General features: G+C 49.7%; 1 protein-coding gene across 6 annotated transcripts in view; it reads left to right on the forward strand.

The window, feature by feature from the left end:
* The window catches only part of Megf11 (multiple EGF like domains 11), a 325224-nt gene that overhangs the window by 291340 nt on the left and 12056 nt on the right, over positions 1–21828 (forward strand). For 4 of the 6 annotated variants that reach the window (XM_031346087.1, XM_031346090.1, XM_031346091.1 and 1 more), the window contains exons 11-21: positions 3540–3660; positions 4472–4635; positions 5658–5760; positions 10697–10843; positions 11176–11310; positions 14617–14745; positions 15818–15946; positions 16393–16521; positions 16957–17085; positions 18350–18586; positions 19950–20068. In XM_031346087.1, coding sequence (XP_031201947.1) covers positions 3540–3660; positions 4472–4635; positions 5658–5760; positions 10697–10843; positions 11176–11310; positions 14617–14745; positions 15818–15946; positions 16393–16521; positions 16957–17085; positions 18350–18586; positions 19950–20068 — 1542 coding nt within the window. The remainder of the gene's footprint in view (positions 1–3539; positions 3661–4471; positions 4636–5657; positions 5761–10696; positions 10844–11175; positions 11311–14616; positions 14746–15817; positions 15947–16392; positions 16522–16956; positions 17086–18349; positions 18587–19949; positions 20069–21828) is intronic. The other 2 variants (XM_031346089.1, XM_031346088.1) reach the window with 2 other exon arrangements.

Here is a 21828-nt window from a genome sequence, read left to right on the forward strand (position 1 = left end):
CTCAGAGATCCGCCTGCCTCTGCCTCCCAAGTGCTGGGATTAAAGGCGTGTGCCACCACTGCCCAGCCTCTTTTTTCATTTTTAATTTACTATTTTTTGTGTATGGGCGTTTTGCCCAAATGTATGTCTGTACTTCACATGTGTGCCTGATACCCAGTGAGGCCAGACAAGGGTATCTTGTTATAGATGCTATAGAAGTTATCGTGGGCTGCCATGTGGGTGCTGAAAATCAAACCTGGGTCCTTGGGAAGAGCAGCTAGTGCTCTTAACTGCTGAACCATCTCTCTAGCCTGTCATATTCTTTTTATGTTTCCACAAATAGTAAGGCTTATATAAGGCTTACTTATTTTGTGTGACAGGGGAGGGGATCAAATCCAGGGCCTTGCACATGCTAGACAAATGTTCTATCACTTAAATAGCCATATCACCATCTATTATTATTACTATTATTGTTGTCGTTTTTGAGAAAGGATTTCACCGTGTAGCCCTGGCTGTCCTGAAACTCACTCTATAGATCAGGCTGGCCTTGAACTCAGAGAGTCACCTGCCTCTCTGCCTCCTGAGTGCTGGGATTAAATGTGTACACCACTACTGCCTGGCCCCTTATTAATTTTTTAATTAAAGAGTTGGGGTTTTTTTTATTATTATTATTGTTAGGTGGTCACGGCAGTAGTGGCAGTGCATGTGTTTAATCCCAGCACTAGGAGGTAGAGGCAGGCGGATCTCTTGAGGCCAGCCTGGTCTAGAGAGTGAGTTCCAGGACAGCCAGGGCTACACAGAGAAATTCTGTCTTGAAAAAAAAATTTTTTTTTTCTACTGCTGTGCTTGTGAAGCTGTGTGCCTGTGAGTGTGTGCCACATGTACTGCAGAGGCCAAAGGAAGTTATGAGATCCCTTGGAGCCGAGATGTTTGAGATGTTCTGTGTAGGGGCTGGGAACAGGATTCAGGTCCTTTGGGGGAGCCGAAAGCATGATTAACTACTAAGCCCTTTCCATAACTTCTTCTTCGTTTGTTGACTTTTTGAGATATTTGGTATCCACAAGGGAAGACTGCTTGGCCATGGGTTTAAGCCAACGGAAAGTCTTTGTTAGCTGGATAGAGACCACACTGGGTATTTGGAATCCCAGTGTAGCACTATGCCTTTCTCAGGGTGAGCTTTTAAGCACAAAAAAACATGTTCTGGATTGACGTACTTCAGTTAACAAGAACAGTTAACCAGAAGCAGAATTACAAAAGCCAAAAGCAAGAGTAGTACATTTTGAGACCTTCCCAGAACTATGAGCTTTGATGGATTAGGCCTTTGTTTTAGTTTTGGCAAATGGTGGTATCTAGGTGATGAGTTTTACAGTGTGAAAGACTCTTCCATCATGGAGTCAGTTGTACTAAGGTTTGGTCCCTGTTACAGATATAGAAATAGGGTCCCATGCTGGCCCTGAACTCACTATGTAATTGGAGACGATTTTGAACTTCTGATCCTCCCGAGTGCTAGAATCCCAGGTGTGTACCACCATGCCCACTTTATGCAGGGGATCGAACCCAGGGCCTAATGAGCTCCAGCTGTCTCCCAGGCCCCTTTAAAGATGTTCACTCCTGGAATACCCCCAACCTGTGCTGCTATGCTCTCTTGCCCACAACTCCATCCTGGGCAGCCTTCATTTCCCTGCCCCCCAAGACTCAGAGTCCTTACTCCCAGCCTGTGCCCTTTTAACTCCCCTTGATCCACTCCACCCCAGGAGCTACCACCACTGCCAGGACCCTGTGTTCTCCTATCTCTATATATACCCTTGGGGCTAGAAATCAGTGGCCTGTGTTGTCCTATCTCTATATACACCCTTGGGGCTAGAAACCAGTGGCCTGTGTTGTCCTATCTCTATATACACCCTTGGGGCTAGAAACCAGTGGCCTGTGTTGTCCTATCTATATATACACCCTTGGGGCTAGAAACCAGTGGCCTGTGTTGTCCTATCTCTATATACACCCTTGGGGCTAGAAACCAGTGGCCCTCTGCTGAGCCCCTTCTTAGAACTTGGCTTTAAGAACAACCAACTGTCCTGGGAGTCATGCTACCCTTGGCTGGCAGACAGTCTATGACTGACACAGATGCAATGCCCCCACCCAGGTCATTTGCAGGGTGCCTTCATCCCGAGCTTCCTGACTGCTAGGCGAGGTCATCCTTGCAGAGGACTCTCTGGTTACCTTCTGCCTGCCTAGTCATCTTTCCTGACCCCACCTTAGGGTTGTCTTAGATCAGTATCCCCAAGTCCCAAAATAGCCCCCAGAGAGTCCGGTTCTCAGCACCCAGTGACATGGTTAAGTAGCCAGCCTGGGGCCAATGAGACCCCCTCCTCTTTGAATTCTGTGACCTGGGCAGTTACGTTACATGACTTTCTCATGTAACTGCTTCTGCTGTGTGACGGGAAGAGTAGGGAGCAGTAGTTTGTGTCTCTGAGATGTGGTGAGAATTAAGAGATGAAGCAGCAGAGTGTGTATGATCCAGAGAGAGAGAGAGAGAGAGAGAGAGAGAGAGAGAGAGAGAGAGAGAGAGATGTCAGTGCCATCTTTCTTCCCTGAGACACCAGCAGATGGGGATGGTCTGTCCCTCTATGCACCAAGCTCATGTGAATTAAAACGATTAAACAGTGGCATGTGACTACCACTGGCCTGTAATCTCAGCAAGCTGGAAGTGGAGGCAGAAGAATCAGAAGTTCAAGACCACCCTCAGCTACACATCGAATGTGAGGCCAGCCTGTAAAACAGGAAACCCTGTGATATCCCCCACCCCACTCTTCCGTCTCCTGACCTCTCCACTCCCCCACAATTCAATGGATAGGAGGTACCAGGTTTGCTGGGACCTAACGCAGGTTCCTAGGGTCAAGTTCCTCAAGGACTCTGCCAACCCTAGAGCTCTGGTGTGGAGGCTGGGCCCCTCCCCTAAAACAGCGTGAGCTTCTCTCCTCCAGGGGGGTGGGTGGGGGAGTCTCAGGAAGGATCAGTTTCCTGCTTGTTCACTTGTTCACTTCCTGGTGTTGGCAGAATCTGGGTTAAGGTCTCCATTCTCTTGCTGGCTGTATAGGGCTTAGCCTAGAGGCCACCATCTTCATTGTTTGTGGGTTCCCTCCTGCTGTTTTCAAAGTCACGAGTCAAGTGGAAGACTTTGGATCTGTGTTTCTGACCTACCCTCTCTAATCACTTGATTCTAAGGACTCATGAGATTATCAGGCGCACCTCCACGATCCACGTACCTTAGTTTCTCTGTCCTAAGGTCCTCTGTCACATCTACAAAGTTCCCTTTGCCATATATTTCGAAGGGGCCAGGTGTAGTGGTACATGACTTTAAGCCCCTCTCCCTCTGGGGCAGAGGCAGGCAGATCTCTGTGAGTTTGAGTCAAGCTGGGGCCACATGGTGAGACCCTGCCTCAAAGAGAAGAGAAGGCACTGGGGGATGGAAGCACGGACATCGGGAGGGGCCACTACACCACCTACAGAGCCACTCAGAGTGGGGACACCTCTCATCTCACACCCAGGTCTTCTTTGTGCAGGGAGACGTGTGTGCCATCCCCTGTGCTGCAGGGACCTATGGTCCCAACTGTTCCTCTGTATGTAGCTGTAGCAATGGCGGCACCTGTTCCCCTGTGGATGGCTCCTGCACCTGCCGAGAGGGTAAGTTCCCGCCAACTCTATTCCCAGGCTCACCTGTGCCAATAGCTGAGCATCTCAGGTTTAAGCCCTGTTTAAGCCCATCTACCACTTGGGGTCAGAGAGTGTGCATAGGTCAGGTTCCAGCCAAGGAAAGCCACAGTCAGAACCAGGAGTATAGGAGGGTGTTCTTCTGGGTTTGAAATTGCTGAGGGCATGGAGGGAGGTGAACCAGATGGTCTGCAGAGATAACACTGGGAGACAGAGTTCCCTGAACTTGGATGAGAGACTCACCCTGTGGAAGTTAAACATGCTTTGTGGAGGCAGTAGTGGTCCAAAGAGACACAGCCCCGTGGCAAAGGCTGTTTGACAGGCACCAGTGATCCTGGCACTTGGGAAGCAGTACTAGGAAAAATTGTAGCTCTGGGTTATCCTGGGCTACATAATGAAGGGAGAGAAGAGGATGCACCTGGCTCCTTTCCCATTCTTGTCTTGGGGCCAGGTCTCTCTCAGGAAACCTGCCTGGAGGCAGCTGCTAGGAAGTCCTGCAGTCCTCAGGGGTAGCCTCCTGCTTCAGGGAACAGAGGAGAGAGGGGATCAGCCCTAGGTGCAGGAGCAGACAGGCTTCAGGAAGGAGATAAGCTGCTGAAATCCCGCCCCTGAGCTGATCCTGAGTCCCAGTGGGCTCATTCGCACGGAGCAGAAATGGTATAAACCTTGTGGCAGGGAGGGAGGTCTAGGTGACTGTGGTGACAGGCATGTTGCCTGTGGTTGGGGAAATGGGTGGAAAGTTATGCTGGGCGTGGCCAGGTGACACTCTCTGCCCTCTCCCCAGGGTGGCAGGGCCTGGACTGTTCCCTGCCTTGTCCCAGTGGGACCTGGGGCCTGAACTGCAATGAGACTTGCATCTGTTCCAATGGAGCTGCCTGCAACCCTTTTGATGGCTCCTGCGCCTGTACCCCAGGCTGGCTGGGGGACTCCTGCGAACTGCCCTGCCCGGTGAGTACCCACCTTGATCTCTTGTCCCTTGTCCTCCCTGGAGGGCTACATGATCCAGAGAAGAGTTCTGAGTCAAGGAGAGTTAACCTCTGTGTCACTTCTTACTCCAGGCCTCGACTCTCCCATCTGTAAAATGGCCACTCAGGCAGAAGTGCTTTTCCATCGCTCTCTTGATAGGCAGAGCACACTGACTGGCAGCTATAGAATCCGCCCTGCCAGGATGCCCTCCATCCTCCCCAACCCTGCAGAATGCTCTTTCTGGGTAGTAGCTGAGTTGTAGTCTGGCTACGGCTAGGGACAGGGCACGGAACCAAACCGTCCAGCAACAACCCCCACACTTCAAGCACCGAGTCTTAGGCGGAGACTGAGAATCAGTTTTGTATTGGAATCCTGATTTTCCTACATCCTGCCTCCTTGAGTGTGTTTCTCCAGCTGCTTCTCACTCTTAAAGTGGGAATGGGTGGAGCCATGCTAGAATACTGATGGCAGAATTAAGAGACTGAGGCAGAGTGGGCATTTGAGACCTCGTGAGCTTGTAAGAAATGAGGCTCCCATTTCCTTCCCCAGGGACAAGAGCAGGCTATCCTCATTCCCCGTGTGGGATGGACATGTCACAATTAACAATGTATGTTATGTTTTTTGTTTTTTGTTTTTGTGAGCTAGGATCTCACAATGTAACCCAGGCTGGTCTTGAGCTCATAGCAATCTTCCTGCCTCTGCCTCCCAGCCACCCTCCATGCCTGTCAACAACAAAATGCATTTTAATTTACAATTTTAACGACCACCTGGAGGCCATATTGGATATATTTAATGTCACCTGGAGGCAGGCCCTCTTCATGTCCTTCTCTCCCATTCCTATTAATACGGCCAGATGATTGTCATGACTTCATAGCGCTGATGGTCCCCAGTTACAGAGCATCGTGGCTCTGCCCAAGGCCCATCTCTGGATCCCTGAAGAGTTGATGGAAGTGTGTGACCCTCTAGGGGCTGAGGTATGATTCTTCTCTCGTCCTTCCCCACAGGACGGTACGTTCGGGCTGAACTGCAGTGAGCACTGTGACTGCAGCCATGCTGACGGCTGTGACCCTGTCACAGGCCACTGTTGCTGCCTGGCAGGATGGACAGGTAACCCCTGCCTGGCCACTCACTGTGGCCCTGGGAAACCAGGCTCTTGGTTCTCCCTCCTTCCTTATGACTGTTCATCTCCTATCATTTTCTTCCTGCTCCCAAATGTGCACTTCCCCTTCATCTGCTCCCTTTCAGTCTGGTAAGGCAATATTTATTAAGGACATGTTATGTTGAGGTTCTGTTCTCGGGACAACACATTCCAATGCTGACAGGTACTCAGCCTGTATATAGAGAACATGGCGCTTCAAAACCCCAATCCTTATGTCTCCCCTGTAAACCTACCTGCTGCGCGAAGGGGGATCCCTGCCACTTTTCTGTAGCCCATTGATACCATGGGCCCATCTTCTCATCAGACCCGCCTTTATCTCCTGGTAGGTCTCCTGCCTTCCGCCTTGCCCAGGTGGACCCACTCTGCAAATGGTGACCAGTGGCAACCTCCAAACCAGTCTTTTCAATTTGCTAGCTTCATGGAATTGATGTAGAGTCTCAGTCCTGGCCAGATGCAGTGTTGAACACATGTAATCCCAGCACTCAGGAGAGACAGGAAGATCAGAAGTTCAAGGTCATCCTTGGCTACATAGCAAGCTTAAGGCTAACCTGGGCTACATGAGACCTTGTCTCAGAAAAAAAAAAAATCCAGACTTCTTACCATAAGGCCCCAACCACCCCCTGTGATGTGGACCTGCCTAGTTCCTCTTTCCTGCCCTATTTCTCTCTCAATGATTCCACACACCTGGGCCAAAGTTAACTATTTAAAATTAGAGATAGATTTCATTGTGTAGCAGTGTCTAGCCTGGAACTTACTGTTTATCCCGGTCTGGTCTTGAACTCTCTGTATCTTCTGCCTCAGCCTTCAAGTACTGGGACTGTTTTCTGTTTTTGTTTTCCGAGACAGGGTTTCTCTGTGTAGCCCTGGCTGTCCTGGAACTCACTCTGTAGACCAGGCTGGCCTCGAACTCAGAAATCTGCCTGCCTCTGCCTCCCAAGAGCTAGGATTATAGACGTGCGCCACTACTGCCCGGTCTGGGACTGGTTTTATAGGCATGCACCACCATTCCCTGCCCTAATTCCTCACCTCTGCACTGCCATCCCCTCATTCGTGTTAGACCACCCCCCACATCTTACCAACCAGTCCCTTTCCCTTCATTTAAGGAGCTGGGCAAGTGTTGTACCCCAACCCCAATAACTCCTTCTTATTCGCCTGGTTTCAAGTTGCAGGTCGTCTATGCATTACCCACCCAGGACTACCAGCTTATGGTTTCTGTTGACCTAGACCCTTCCTCTGCAGCACTACAACTGACCTTAGACTCTAATTTGAGTAACTGTTTCTAGAGCCGTCTTAGGAGGAAATCTGCCTTAGGCATCCCTGCACCTACTATCTGCCCCAAGCTGAGAAAAGGAAACCAGTGACTAAGAACTGAGCTCCAGCCAGAAGGCCTGGGCTGTGAACTTCCAAGTCCTCCACTTTGCATGGCCTGAAGCCTCTATCCATAAAGCACAGACAACTGGGATCCTCACAGGTGACCTTGGGACCACTTTGAAGTTTCAGTGAAGGGTACTGTTAAGGGCTCTGCACCTGGCACACAGGGGTCTGTGACATAAGCCACAGCTGCAGGAAGCTTTCAGTAGCAGCGCAGATGTCAGTGACCACTGGCTGGGCTAACCCCGCTGGTTTCATTCTGTAGGATTCTACCTACCTTTATTCTGACAGCTGAAGGCTAGGGACATTCCTGTACAGCAGTGCTTCTCAGCCTTCCTAATGCTGCTACCCTCTAATACAGTTCTTCACATTGTGGTGATCCCTAACCATAAGATTATTTTTGTTGCTACCTCATAACTATAATTTTGCTACTGTTAGGAATCATAATGTAAATACCTGTGTTTTCCAATGGTCCTCAGCGACCCCTTGAACGGGTTTTCAAACCCCAAAGAGGTGGTGACCACAGGTTGAGAACCACAGCTTTACAGCATGCCGGGTCCAGGTTCCCCTGGCCTGCCAGCTCTCCCTCAGTGTGAAACAAAGCCCCGCCTCTCACCGTCCCTACACTGTCAGCTACAGCCTTGAAATGTTCAGTGCCTTAATTTTGACAGAGCTGATCTGACTTTAATGACACCCACTTTAATGACAACATTTACAAAATTCTGGCTTAGACAGCCTCTCAGCTAGGCCTCTGCTGGTTCCAAAGCCCATTTCTCCAAGGATGGTCCTGAAGGCTTCTCAAACTGGTGACTGAATGTCCTGAGATTTGTCATGCAGAAGGTGGCCAGGAAAGATAGGGAGGGTGAGGGGCAGAACCCAGGCCTCCCATACAGTGAGTACCCCTGCCCTAGAAACCCTGCTCACCTCCCCGTCTGGCTTAGGCGTATCTTCTGCCCTCATGAGAGTTCCTATCATGTCTTATTTACCTTGCTCTGAACATAATAGGTGCACACAAAATGCTTCTTGAAGTCCACTGAACAAAAGCCAGCCTGTTACCACACATAGAAAGTGTAGAGATTATCTGCTCTGGCTCTTATACTAGAGCTAAGGAGGTGTCAGGATACTAGTGTCAACAGGAGGGGAGGCCCAGGCCACATTTTAGGAGAAGACTTTCACGTAGTGGGTAAGTCATTTTGTTGTGTATTTTTGAGACAGGATCTCCCATAGCCCAGGCTGGCTCAAACTTGCTACGTAGCTAAGGATGACTTTGTACTCCTGTCTCTTTAATATTACAAAAATGCCCTAGGTGGTGTCTCTGCTGTGAGGAGCAACTAGGTCAACAGGAATGAGTTTCAGGAAGCCACTGCCCACTTCTTCACATCCCTGGCAGGGAGGTAGGAGCCAGGTGTATGAATGAAACAGCTGTCATAGGTAGATACAGATGTTTGGACCCCTGGGCAGACAGGTTAGAAGGCTCCCAGAGAAGGGCTTGCTGCTGCCTGAGTGCTGGCTTGGAGTATGAGTTCTTCAAGTGTGACAACTATCATTAGTTCTACATTGTAACTACCCATTAGTATGTTGGGGGAGGGACTCCTGAAAGCAAAAGCTGGAGAGCTCATCCTCCAGATACGAGGCCTTTGAGTTTGTTTTCACTTTCCAGAGTCAGAGAGAGACAGAGACAGAGAGAGACAGAGATGCAGAGAGAGACAGAGACAGAGAAACAGAGACAGAGAGACAGAGACAGAGAAACAGAGACAGAGAGACAGAGACAGAGAAAGAGACAGAGAGACCGAGACACAGAGTGAGACAGAGAGAGACAGAGAGAGAGTGAGAGAGAGAGAGAGACAGAGAGACAGAGAGAGAGTAAGAGAGAGAGAGAGAGAGAGAGAGAGAGAGAGAGAGAGAGAGAGAGAGAGGATGCATGTATATGCACACAAAGGCCTGGGGTTGCTGTCGAGAATCATCCTCAATTTCTCTTCCACCTTATTCACTGAGACAGTCTCTCAATCAGAGAGCTCACCCATGTGACTAGTCTCACTAGCCACTTTGCTCTGGGGAATCTAGTCTCCAGTTTCTGAAGCTGGAACAAGTTACAAATGATTGTAAGCCATCACGGGGGTACTGGGAATCACACGTGGGCCCTCCCTCCCCAACCCCAGCAAGGCTGACACAAGTTAGGGCACAAGAAGGGAAGACATCCACCGGGCTCCCCACCCTGGCTGTCTTACTTGTGTTCCCTCCCTGTCCTACAGAGCCTGCAGAGTCTCAACTCCTCCAAATTGGTCCCGCTGCTCCCCTTCACTGTTCGCTGGGTCTTCCCTCTTTGTCTCTCTTTCTCACAGTCCCTGTCCTTATAACAAGGTAGATACAACTTTTAAACTAATCCTGTGCCTCCAGAGCCTCTGAAGCTCGCTTGTCTTCCAAAGACTGGCTGGTCTCCTGGGCCTGGTGCAATTGCTAGTCTAACACACCCAAGTGAGCCTGGAAGCTGCTCTGCCTGGAGGGATCCCCACCCTGGAGGCTGCTCTGCCTGGGAGGGATCCCCACTCCAGAGGCTAAAATTCCTACTTAGCCTCCAAGCTGACATCAGCTCAGCTCAAATATTCTATAGATCTTGTTCCTTCTCTTATTGAGATAGTCCATCCATTTTCCCATAGGCTACTGCTTGTCAAGCTGAGGGTCATTTATCAGCATGTTTAGGGTATAGCTAGCACTTTTGGTTTCTTTTCTACATGTATGTATATGTAATATAAACTATGTATCATATGTATGTATATATGTACACATATTTCTTTGGAGACAGGGTCTCATGTGGCCTTGACTGGCCTTGAACTTTCTACATAGGTAGGAGGACCTTGCATTTTTTTTAAAAGATATACATACATACATACATGTATACATATGTATATATGTATACATATATACATATATGTGTGTGTATATACATATATATGTGTATATATATATACACATATATATACATATATATACATATATATACATATATATGGAGAGAGAGATGGAATGTATATGTATGATGTATATGACGGGGCGGCGTGTGCCACAGTGGGTGTCAGAGGACAACTCTGGACAGGTAGTTCCCTCCTTCCTTCTGCTTTTATGTGGCTCTCAGGGATAGAACTCAGGTCACTAGGCTTTCCTAACCGAGTAACTCTGCTGAGGTGACCCATCTCACTGGCCTGACATGCACTTGACGCCAGTTCAGCTGTGAAGGTGCAGGCAACCTTCCTCATCTGGTACCGCCATCTCCTTTCTTGCGGACTTATCAAGTACATCATGGGTCTGCCCTTGTGCTGTGTTCAATTCCAAGCTATACTGACATTTTTGTTGCCTGCTCTCTGCTTTTATGACTGCCTTTGCTTGATCAGTTCCTTTTGCCTTTGAGGACTCTGGAAGGGCATCATCTCCTGCCAGAAGCCCTCCCCACTAGCCCCACTTCCACTGGATTTCCCTCCATCTTCCCACTGACCAGCCTCTGTGTCTGATCCACAGGCATCCGCTGTGATAGCACATGTCCTCCAGGTCGCTGGGGCCCCAACTGTTCAGTGTCCTGCAGCTGTGAGAACGGAGGCTCCTGTTCTCCAGAGGACGGGAGCTGCGAGTGTGCCCCTGGCTTCCGAGGACCCTTATGTCAGAGAAGTAAGGCTAGGCCCCCACCCCAAGGACTTCTGATTTCCCACTCCCCGAGCCCTTCCCAGTCAGTAATGTTGGCCCGTGGAAGGCTGGCTTATGGGAGCCAGGCCCCCCTTCAGTCCATGTTGTCCTTTCTCCTCTGTCCTGGCTGTTCTGTCCCTAAGTTCAATGTCTAGGTTCTCAGCCACAGTTCTCTTCAAAGGGGATGGATATCCAGGTGTGGGGACCCTAGACTTCCCCATTTCCAAGGAGCATTTCTTCACTGGGATGGGGGAGAGGTGGTTAGGCCAGCTGTTCCTACAAGCTTCTGACCACCATCTCCCTTCTGGCACCCTCAGTCTGCCCACCAGGATTCTACGGCCATGGCTGTGCCCAGCCTTGTCCCCTCTGCGTGCACAGCAGGGGGCCCTGCCACCACATCAGTGGCATCTGTGAGTGCCTGCCAGGATTCTCTGGAGCCTTGTGCAACCAAGGTACCTGCAACTACTGGGAGAGGCCAGGGCAGGGAACAAAGGGGCAGAAAGAAGGCAGGCCAGGGATTCTCTTCTTCTGCTGTTGGAATAAGAGAAAAAAAAAATCACTGTGCTGCTGAAGGGACAGGCTCAGAAGTCACAGATCCTGTCTGTAGTCTCACAGCTAGCAAGCACAGAAATGAATTCAGACTCCAATATTCTGCTAAAAAAAAAAATGGGAAAATGGATCCAGCTATGGTAGTACATACCCATGTAATCTAAGAATTGGGAGTCTGAGATAGGAGGATTTCATGTTCCAGGCCAGCCTGGGCTACTTAACAAGATTCTATCTGCTGGAAGGGAGCTTAGAAGGCTTAGATATTAATTTGCAGAATTGATACCACAGTCAGTGTGAAAGAAGGGATTTGAGAATAAAGTAAACAGCACTAAAGAGATCTTCAAAGTCACCAAGGCACACGTCACCTGGTCTGCGCTTAAACACCTCTCTTGACAGAGAGCTCACTGCCTCCAGGGCAGCCCGTTCTTGTGCTACATCGTCACAGCTGAGCGGGGCTGTTTTTAATATGCCTGAGTAGACGTTTGACTCCATGAGTTGAGGTCATGAGAAGTTTGGCCCCCTGGGAGACATGTGTGACAGTTTCATTTGCTTGCAGCCCTCTTAGGATGCTTTAATCACCACCTGACAGGCTGGGGTTTATTTATTAAACATAGGAGACCTGGCCGTCAATAGAACCAGGCCCAGTCTAAATTAGGAGCTACGGAGCCCAAGGAGGAGCCCTCCCAGCCCATGCCGTCTGATTTATCGCCCGCTGGCCTAATGAGTCTTCTCCACATACAGATCTAATGGAATTTGCTATTAATGGCAACTGCCCTGGTTAAGTCTCAAACCTTGTAAAAAATTGAACTGACACTTTCTAATGACTGGCTTTCCAGTGAGTTACAAATTACGGACAGTGCTTCCCCAGAATCATTAAACATAGATTAAATATAACCCAATGTTTTCTTTTCACCAGCCCCCTCCTCCCCTTCCCATGCCTAGCTTGATTCAGTTAAGAAGTCTTGCAATTAATGCATTAGACCGATCACCTTAGCAGCTCTGTGGGTGAATCTGTCTGCCTTGGGTGGGGGGGGGGGAAGACTTCAGAGAGAAGACTGCCTTGTGAGAGCAGTGCAATTGTGGGGTGAAGGCTGGGGTCGCAGATCCAGCACCCTGCTCCCCACCAAGCTCGATAGTCCTTTGGCTCAGCCAACAGAGAGGGTGCAAGGAAGTCACCTTTTAGGATGATGGGGCTTGAACTGGGCCCTCAGAATGAAGCATCTCTCAGAGGCAGAGAGGAGGCAGGGCAATGTGCAGTTTAGGAAGTGGAACCTGAATAACAAACAGGAGGCCAGAGATTGGCCTGGAAAGGGGAAGCCCCGAGCCCAGATCAGCCAGCCTACCTGTAGCTACTAACCAAGGCCATTGAGTGATGAGTCATGTCCCCAGCTTGATGAGGAAGCAGATGTAGGGGTGGCATGTGAAGTGAAGGGCTTTGTTAAAATGTCCTCAGCTAGGAAACAGTAAGAGTAACTGTGAGCAGACAGCATAACCTCTCCCTATGTGTCAAGGGAAGTCAGTGACAGTGAGCAATGGTGAAGGCATTATCAAGATTAAGTGAACTTAGTATTTGTGAAACATTTTGATCAGTTCCTGGTGCATGTAAATGTCATGTATGTTTGCTGAATGCAAAAAAAAACCCCAAAAAACAAATAAACAAACAAAAAAACTAGGACCCAAACCCAAAGCTTCAGGCAGAGTTGGTCCACCTACCTTTATCAACTGTCCCAACCACTAGCTACGTCCACAGAGGTATAGACTACGTGTGTATCCTAGCTACCAGGTGCCTACAGTCAGGCTGAAGAAGGGCTGGCAGTTGGGGGCAGAGTGAAGGAACAGAAGGACAGCATAGGTGGTTTGAGACCTGGACAAAAGGAAGCTGTTTTCCTCCAAGAAATCACTGCCTATCCCACAAGGGCTGGAGAGATGGCTCAGTGGGTGAGAAGGCTTGCTGAGTTCATTTTCCAGGACCCAAGCCAGGCAGCTTACAACTGCCTTTAACTTCTTACTTCCAAGGGATCTGATGTCTTCATCTATCTTCCACAGGCACCTGTCATATGTGCACATACTTGCACACAGACACATTAAATAAATATTAAAGAAATATATTCCTGGTCTCTGATGACCGCAGTAATAGAGCCTTCTAGAAGGTTTTGATTCCAGAGGCCTATATCCTCAAAGTTCATGGGACAGTCAGATACAATAGAAAACGAGACAAATTTCCTGCCCTTGCAAAACTTAGGCCAGAGGGCCGGGAGGCGGGGGAAGCAGGGAGAAGGGTGATGTTTGGCCCTGGTGCCTTGAGTACCTGCCTGTTCTCTCTCCAGCATTGTAGGGGACACTAGAAAGGGCTGGACTCGGGCCCGAAACAGCTGTAAACCTCGGTAACAGGAAAGGTTGAGGAAGAAGCTCCTTGAAGCCTCAGATAGGGACACAGCCATCCAGAAGATGGAGGATGCATGGAACAGTTAGAACTAAGTTCAGATAAAACCTAATAAAAAGCCCTAACGAGTGGCTTGAATATGATATGCATTGTCTCATCTACATACTAAGAAAACCAAAAAGATCTAAAAGTAGGCTCCTGGGGAACACTAGGGTAGAATACAAAGATGTCAGTGTCTTAAGTCTTGCTTCATCTCATTGTTCCAAGGGGGGTGACACTTAAGATGAGTCTCATAAGCAGGATGTCCATAGCCAGACTTGAGGGTCATGGGAATTTAGACGGCATTAGCCATAGGAAAGCACAGAGAAGAAAGGCCAGGAGTGTCTGTAGACGGGGGGGTGGGGGAGGAGTGGGGTGTGGGGGAGTGGCCCATGTGTCTAGATTAGTCAAGAATAACCCAGGGGAAAACAGACGTCTGGGAGGTAGTCTGGGAGGTAGTCTGGGAACACTCGGCCGAGAGTGTTCTTAGGACTCGGTCAACTCCTACCTGTGAGACCCAAGACAACTGACACCCCCTCTATGGCCCTCAGCCTGTCTGTCTGTCCCTGTAAAGGGAACCGGAACAGGCCTCCTGGGGTGCGGCTGTGGGAGTATTCATTCTGTGTTACAGAGGACAACTGCCATTGTAGGTGTAGGTTCCCATCCAGATCACGCCCAGGGTGGTGGTCATGGCTGTGGCTTGGGAAACTCGGGGTGTGGCTGTGTGGGTGGTGGCTCCTAAGAGCCTGGGAAGGAAATCTGGTGCCAGGGTTCCCTGTGCCCACAGTGTGTGCTGGAGGGCACTTTGGGCAGGACTGTGCCCAGCTCTGTTCCTGTGCCAACAACGGGACCTGCAGCCCCATCGATGGCTCCTGTCAGTGCTTCCCTGGGTGGATTGGCAAGGACTGTTCACAGGGTAAGCTGCTGCCCCTGCAAGTGTCCCTCTCTCTGCCGACAAGAGTATCCACCCGAGTCCCATTTATTTCTTTGCATGGTTTCTGTGTGTATGATAAGTACCACAGCAAGGACGTGGAGGTGGGAGACCAACTCTGTAGTGCCAGTTCTCTTCCGCTTTTATGTGGGTTCCAGGGATCAAACTCAGGTTCACCCCAGGCTTGGGTGGCAAGTGCCTCTACCCACTGAGCCATGTCACCGTTCCCCAACCCTGAAAGTCCCATTTAGAGCTACATCAAACTTGAGTTACTGGAACTGACTGTGGATACTGTTACTGCAGGTATTAAAGGCATCAATACTGTCAGTGCCATTAATGCTGTGAATCCTGAGAATTCATACTCCACTAGTATCTGCCTGTAGAAAATGCAGTCAGAATACAGATGGGGAGAAGGGAATAAGACTGGTATGCTTGAGTTTGTGAGTGGCAAGGCTAGGACAGCCACCCTTGGAAGAATGGGAGCACCTGTGGGATGGGCCCCTGGGAGTGATGTCCCGAGCACCCTAAGCCTGAACATGGAGCTACAGTCTGATGCCAAGGCAACAAACCCTCCCCATGGAGCTCCTTGTCTGATGGGTGAGACATAGTACTTGTAGGGAGGTCCCAGTTAAATGGCTGGACCTGGAGGAATTCCATTTTGGTGGAAGCCACAGGCTCCAATCTCAAACAGCACCAGAACCCAAAGAGAAAACAGTCTCTGCCACCTGTGGAGAAGTCAGTGTCCTTGGTGTTACTCCACCTCTGTCCCTGTGATTCCCTCTATGAATGGAGGTTCAGGAGCCCATCGAGTAGGGCTGCCTAAAGTCACCCAAGATTAGAATAGGCAGAGAATCGGACCCTCATAGCAATCCCAGGGGTTGAGGCCAAGAGGAGAGCTGACAGATTCTGTGATTAGCAAATCAAGTACCCAAAGGCCAAGAGATGCCCCTCTGGGTCTGTCCAGGTGTTCTGGCTCTGATATGTACCCGCCTCCCCTTCCTTTCCTCCTGCTCCTTTGTCCTGCCCTCCCCCTCTGCATCCCACCCACCCCCCACAGCCTGCCCATCTGGGTTCTGGGGCTCTGCCTGCTTCCATACATGCAGCTGCCACAACGGGGCGAGCTGCAGCGCCGAGGATGGGGCCTGCCACTGCACCCCTGGCTGGACTGGACTCTTCTGCACGCAGCGTAAGCCCTGCTTCCCAGCCACTCCCAGTCATATGCTGCAGCCTACTGGCCACTTTGCGAATAGCCCTGGTTTGCAGAGAGGGAGGGAAGAGGCTGGCCCCAGGACCAGCCACACCTCAGAATCATCCAAAGTCCTGAAAGGTCAAGGCTATAGGGTATTCCAGCAGTCAACAAGATCAGACCCTTGGACCATGGGGAAGAAATCCCAGGGCTGCACAGCAAAGAGACCAGAGCTTGTCCTCTGCTGCTGAGGCCCTAGTTGCATGGATAACCTTGTCCCTACCCTCCTCCCCTTTAGCCCAAGGTTCAGTGGGTACAGATGTCTCTGTGGGCCTCGCTAGCCTTTATCCCATGCTGCACAGGAAGCAGCAGACCAGCATGGTCCCAGCAACATTTCTTCAGTTTCCCTGAACCCACATCAACTGTGACCCGTGGTCTTGTTGCAGGTTGCCCTTCAGCATTTTTTGGGAAGGATTGTGGGCACATATGCCAGTGTCAGAATGGAGCCAGCTGTGACCACATCACTGGGAAATGCACCTGTCGGACAGGCTTCTCTGGGCGCCATTGTGAACAGAGTAAGCTCCCCTAACCTGGGAAAACTGCTTCTTTTAACCCCATCCTCCCCATACCCAACCCCCATCCAGAGCACTGGGCTCCTGTTCTCCAGACTTTTAAGGACAACTTCTGGGGAAGACTGAAGGCTAACCCTATACGCTCATGCTGTGTGAGGATCTCTCCTCTTTAGATAGGGCTGAGGTGTGATGGGTGGACAGAGGAAGGAAGGGCCAGATGAAGGCAGGATTTTCCAGTTCTTTAAATGAGTTCAGGAGGGAGAGATGTGCTCTGACTCTACCCATCCCCAGCTATCCCCACAATGGGCAATCCAGTTCAATAGGCTTCACTGTGGGTAGGGCAGAATGACTTCTTGCCATGAGCTTCCCCACCGGGAGTGGGAGGGGTAGAGTGTGCCTGGTGTCTCAGTGTCTACCTGTACTCTGCATGCCATACAGGATGTGCCCCTGGAACCTTTGGATATGGGTGTCAGCAGCTATGTGAGTGCATGAACAATGCCACTTGTGACCACGTCACTGGTACCTGTTACTGCAGCCCGGGATTCAAAGGAATCAGGTGTGATCAAGGTAACATACAGGTGGCAAGGTGCCTGGACAGAGGGTCAAAGTCCAATAATTGGTGGCTTCGGAGAGTTCTAAACAGACCAGTTGAGTTGAGTTTTATGACATTACCTTTTATTCATAGTTGGAAGCCTCTCTTCATAGCTTCTGTGTTTCTCTGGCAGTTTCCCCATAAGCTAGGCAAGAATGAACCACAAGCTAGTGCTAGGAAAGGACACCTGCCTAGTCTGATTTCTGCCACTCCCTGCTAGGTGTCTCTGAGCAGGTCATTTTCTCTGCGGGGTCTTTTACTCCACATTCAATTGAGTAGATGTTAACCTTTGTCCAAAGGGCTCAACTTGACTCTAGCTCTATGCCTAGGTGACATTGCATGGTACAGCTGAGTGGCATCAAATCCAGTCAATTCAAGAAAGGTCTCAGCACAGTGCCTGGCACATGTGAGCACTCTGTAAACAATGGCTTTGTGCATGGGAAGTCCCTTTGTTTTGCAGGCATGGGGGGCTATTGTTGGTTTTAGAAGGTGGGAATAGAAAACAGACTCTCAATTACCCACATCAGACACACTTACTTTGCAATGTGAAGCTATGCAGCTCAGGCAAATGCAACATTTGCTGCCCTATAAGTGACAACCCACTTTCTTCAGCCAGCAGCAGAGAACCAAGGGGAGGTCTAGATGCTGCACAGCTAGAGATCAGACCCTCGCCAGGGCAGTCACAGAGGAACTTAGCCACATATGTATAATCAAGAGGTATCTTAGGGCAGTGATAGGCAGTCCCGGAGCTACCAGCTGTCAAGGCCAGTCAGTCTATCACTTGGTGTTTGTGACTCCCCGGGGAAGCTGGAGTTGCTGTCCCTATGAACCTTCTGAGTCACATGGCTGGTAGAGCAGGGAAGAGTAGCTAGAGCCAGTTTTTCCTGACTGAATTACCGGTTGGGTGAACTTAGACAAGTCCCCTAACCTTGGTGACTCGGTTTATTTATTTTTTTCCAACCACGTAGAAAGAGTAAATAATTAGTTCCCTTTTTGTAGGCCTGCTATGATAAAGCAAGTAACTTTAACTCTGTGGACCTGAGTGAATATTCAGCATTTATTTTGCTTCACACCTAAATCATACTTTCTTCTTGTAACCCTGAGACTCAATCACTTTCTGGTATTAGAAGAAACCCAGGCACTGTGAGAGTTGGGATTAGGCAGGGATGGAGGGGCAAAGGCAGGATGGAAACATTGGGATCTGGTCCACCTCTGGCTCAGGCCTTCCTCTGCCCACAGCTGCCCTCATGATGGATGAGCTGAACCCCTACACCAAGATCAGTCCAGCTCTAGGAGCAGAGCGGCACTCGGTGGGTGCTGTCACGGGCATCATCCTCCTCTTGTTCCTGGTTGTGCTGTTGCTGGGCCTGTTTGCCTGGCGACGGAGGCGGCAGAAAGAGAAAGGCCGTGACCTGGCTCCCCGTGTCTCCTACACCCCAGCCATGAGGATGACCAGCACAGACTACTCTCTCTCAGGTCAGGCTATGCCCCAGCATCTCTTCTTCACCCATACAACCTGGCAGGAAGCATGTGGTCTTCTCAGAAACATCCACATTCTGGTTCAACACGGGTGGTTATATCTGCAGATGGATGTCTGGGCCAGGGGATGGTTACTCCATAGAGACAGTGGGGGTGGGAGAAATCTGTTGCATCCCAAGAGGTGTTGCTTCCTGGAGCCCAAGTTCCAGGCAGCTACGTCTGGGTGCCACTCTCTACTTCCGCATCCTCCTCACATGGCTGTGCCTACAGGAGCATGCACAGTAAGTAGTAACTTTACTAAGCAACCCAGAGCATGGCTCCCCATGTGAAGCCAGGGCACTTGGTAAGCTGTACCCTATCTGCTTTTGCTTTCTCCGGGAGGGTCTCAGGCCATCCCCAAGGAGTGCCCAAGAAGCACAGCGACAAAGGTGGTGCCTTACATAGGAGAGGTCTACAAGTTTGGGAAGTTTCCCTCTGGGAGATGTGCCAGAGCCCCATGTGCCCACATGTGGCTGAAATGCCAATGATCCTGTGGTAGTCTGAGTGAGGTGTGTATGGAACTGCACCAGACCCTTTGCCTCCCCTGGACTGCTACCTTGAAGAGAAAGCTTTGTGCTTCATATTTAGCTAACCAGTAGATGCTCCCAAACTGTCTTGGTTGTGGTTAGGTCTGCCCTGTTGGGAGTGATGCCTTTCCAATGGCTCATAGCTCACTTAATTTCAGAGTATCCAGACCACATGTGCCATTCCTGCTAAGTGTTGTCTTCTGTGTGATAGCTCTATGCCAAGAACAGGATAGAAAGAGCTGGCTCCAGTATAGACGATGCATTCAGAGACCTTCTAGCCACTTTGGGGCCAGCCAAAGCAACATCTTCTGATGTAGGCCAAGGCTTGTAGAACTTTGGAAGTTCATGACAATGAGCAGGAGGGGCTGTTTTTTTCCCAGTCCTGTAGAATCCTCAGAAGAGCTGGGATCAACAAGAATGGACTTCTCTACTTATTACTAGGGTCTGAACATAAGGGAAATCAAGACAAAGTCAATCCACCCAAAATAGCAACTCAAAGACATAAAGCCATTAGAGCCAGCATTCAGCAGCTTTCAGGTGACCATGCCACCCTATACTAGCAAGCCTGGTCTGTGAGCTGTAAAGAGGGTGGGCATTAGTAAGTAAGAACAAATGCTGGCAGGCTCTCTCCTGCTTGCTGCAGGGCTAGTGGATGCCACACAGCTTGAGGATGTGGGAGATTAGCTGCCTCTTTGCCGGGGATACTCAAAATTGCTCAATCCCAACATTAGTTTGGGGGTATCTCAACCAAGGGCAGGTATATGATGGAATATGGCTCCTTGTTCTCTTCCCAGATTTGTCTCAAAGTAGCAGCCATGCCCAGTGCCTTTCCAATGCCAGCTACCACACATTGGCGTGTGGGGGGCCTGCCACCAGCCAGGCCAGCACTCTGGACAGGAACAGCCCCACCAAGGTACTGGCCCCCTGGCTCCCCAGTCCTCACCCACTATTTTCTCCATTTAGCATTCCCCTCTGCCCAAGAAGGAACTGCACCCCAACATAAAGGGTATGTGGAAATTATACATTAAGAGTAGTTCTAGGACTCATGGGACATGAGAACTCTGAATCACGTAACAGGCAAAGAGTATGTTGTATGGAGACAAGATCTATCCCATGAAACCACACCACATTGCCCACTCATTGGAACTTATCTGTACCTCAGGTGTAGTTAACTAGTACCTACCAGAACACAGTAATATCACATGTAGCTATCCTATTCCACATGCCAATCTATATACTCACCAAGGATTACTGCAATGTATTAAAGCAACAGACTGTAACTCATTATTCAATTAACTACTTGATGCCTCTTAAACTTGGGCATAAATTTCATCAAATACACACATCTGATGTCAACCCAAACACTGTAGCGTTCTTGCTAAAGGGAGGAGTGGGGGTGGACCAGTGTCCTCCCTGACAGCTCCAAGCACAGCACTGGGTCATAGAATAGGTAGATATCCTTAGTCACAAATATTACAAATCTTATAAAGAGATGTCTTAGCACATATGTGTGCAGATAACATGTGGTGCATCCCTTGATGGACCAGTAAGAGGCGGAGTTGAAAGACAGATATCAAGAGCCCACCAAAGGTAAGGTTTGTGAGGAGTTCTTGCTGCACATACTTCCCAACACTCACCTGAGCATGTGCCACACACATATACTCAGAAGGGCAAGACTATTTAGTGAGTGACAATCCCAGGATACCTGGCTTCCTGTACCTGTACCTTCTATCCTGGCACAGGAGCATAGCTTTGATATTTTAGGGCTCTTTCTTGCAGCTAAGAATCCTCTCCATTTGTTCCCTGAGGACTGACCATCAGCCCACAGACCTGGGGCTGCTTTTCTATCAAACAGGCAAGTTGCATGCAGGGTACCGATAGCTTTGGCCATTCTGCCTGCCATTTTTCTACTCAAGACTCTTGTTTTCAGGCTCAGTATGGCTTTAAGCTTGAGGATGAAGATGAGAGTAGAGAACTTAATTGCCCAACAAGCAGCCCTTGAGATTAACTACAGCCATGTTATCAAAGCCGCAATAGGCTAGAGGCACCAGGCAGGGATGAGTCAAAGGTTCCAGGCTATGTCATTATTTGTCTTAAGAGTCAGCCATTCTTTCAGTAGAAGACTGAAGTTACTGCAGAGGAGGCCAACCCTCTGGTTTGGCTCATTTCACAGGGGCTGAGACTGGCCCTATGTAGACAAGAATCCCTCCTGGCAGATCATTTGTACAAAAGGCAGGCATGATGCCATTGAAGGGACAAGGCAGCTAAGATCTGAGTTCAAGAACCAGCTTTGCCTCTAGCTCTTGTGTGTCTGAGTATGGTTCCATGTCGGAAGTAACATCCTTGCCTCACATAAAGGGCATCTTTAAGAGAGAATGCAGGGAGAGTATTGCATCATTAGTCACATAAAGAAATTCTCATATATAACCCAGGTGGGCAAGCCCTGCAGGCAACTATACCTCTGTACTGGAGATGCCATGTTACACATGGGGAACTGACAGAGCTTCCTTTCCTGCAGCACAGCCCCACACTCCTGTTTCTACCCATGTATGTCACAGGCACCTGAGAACTTGGTTTGGGCACATTCTGTTCTCACTGGCCTCAACTACAGTCTGATAGCTTATAACACAGCATCTGGTCATCCAGGGCCTAGGAGCTCAGGAGCATGGGTTC

Source organism: Mastomys coucha, unplaced genomic scaffold, assembly GCF_008632895.1.
Source record: "Mastomys coucha isolate ucsf_1 unplaced genomic scaffold, UCSF_Mcou_1 pScaffold23, whole genome shotgun sequence".
Taxonomy (NCBI): domain Eukaryota; kingdom Metazoa; phylum Chordata; class Mammalia; order Rodentia; family Muridae; genus Mastomys; species Mastomys coucha.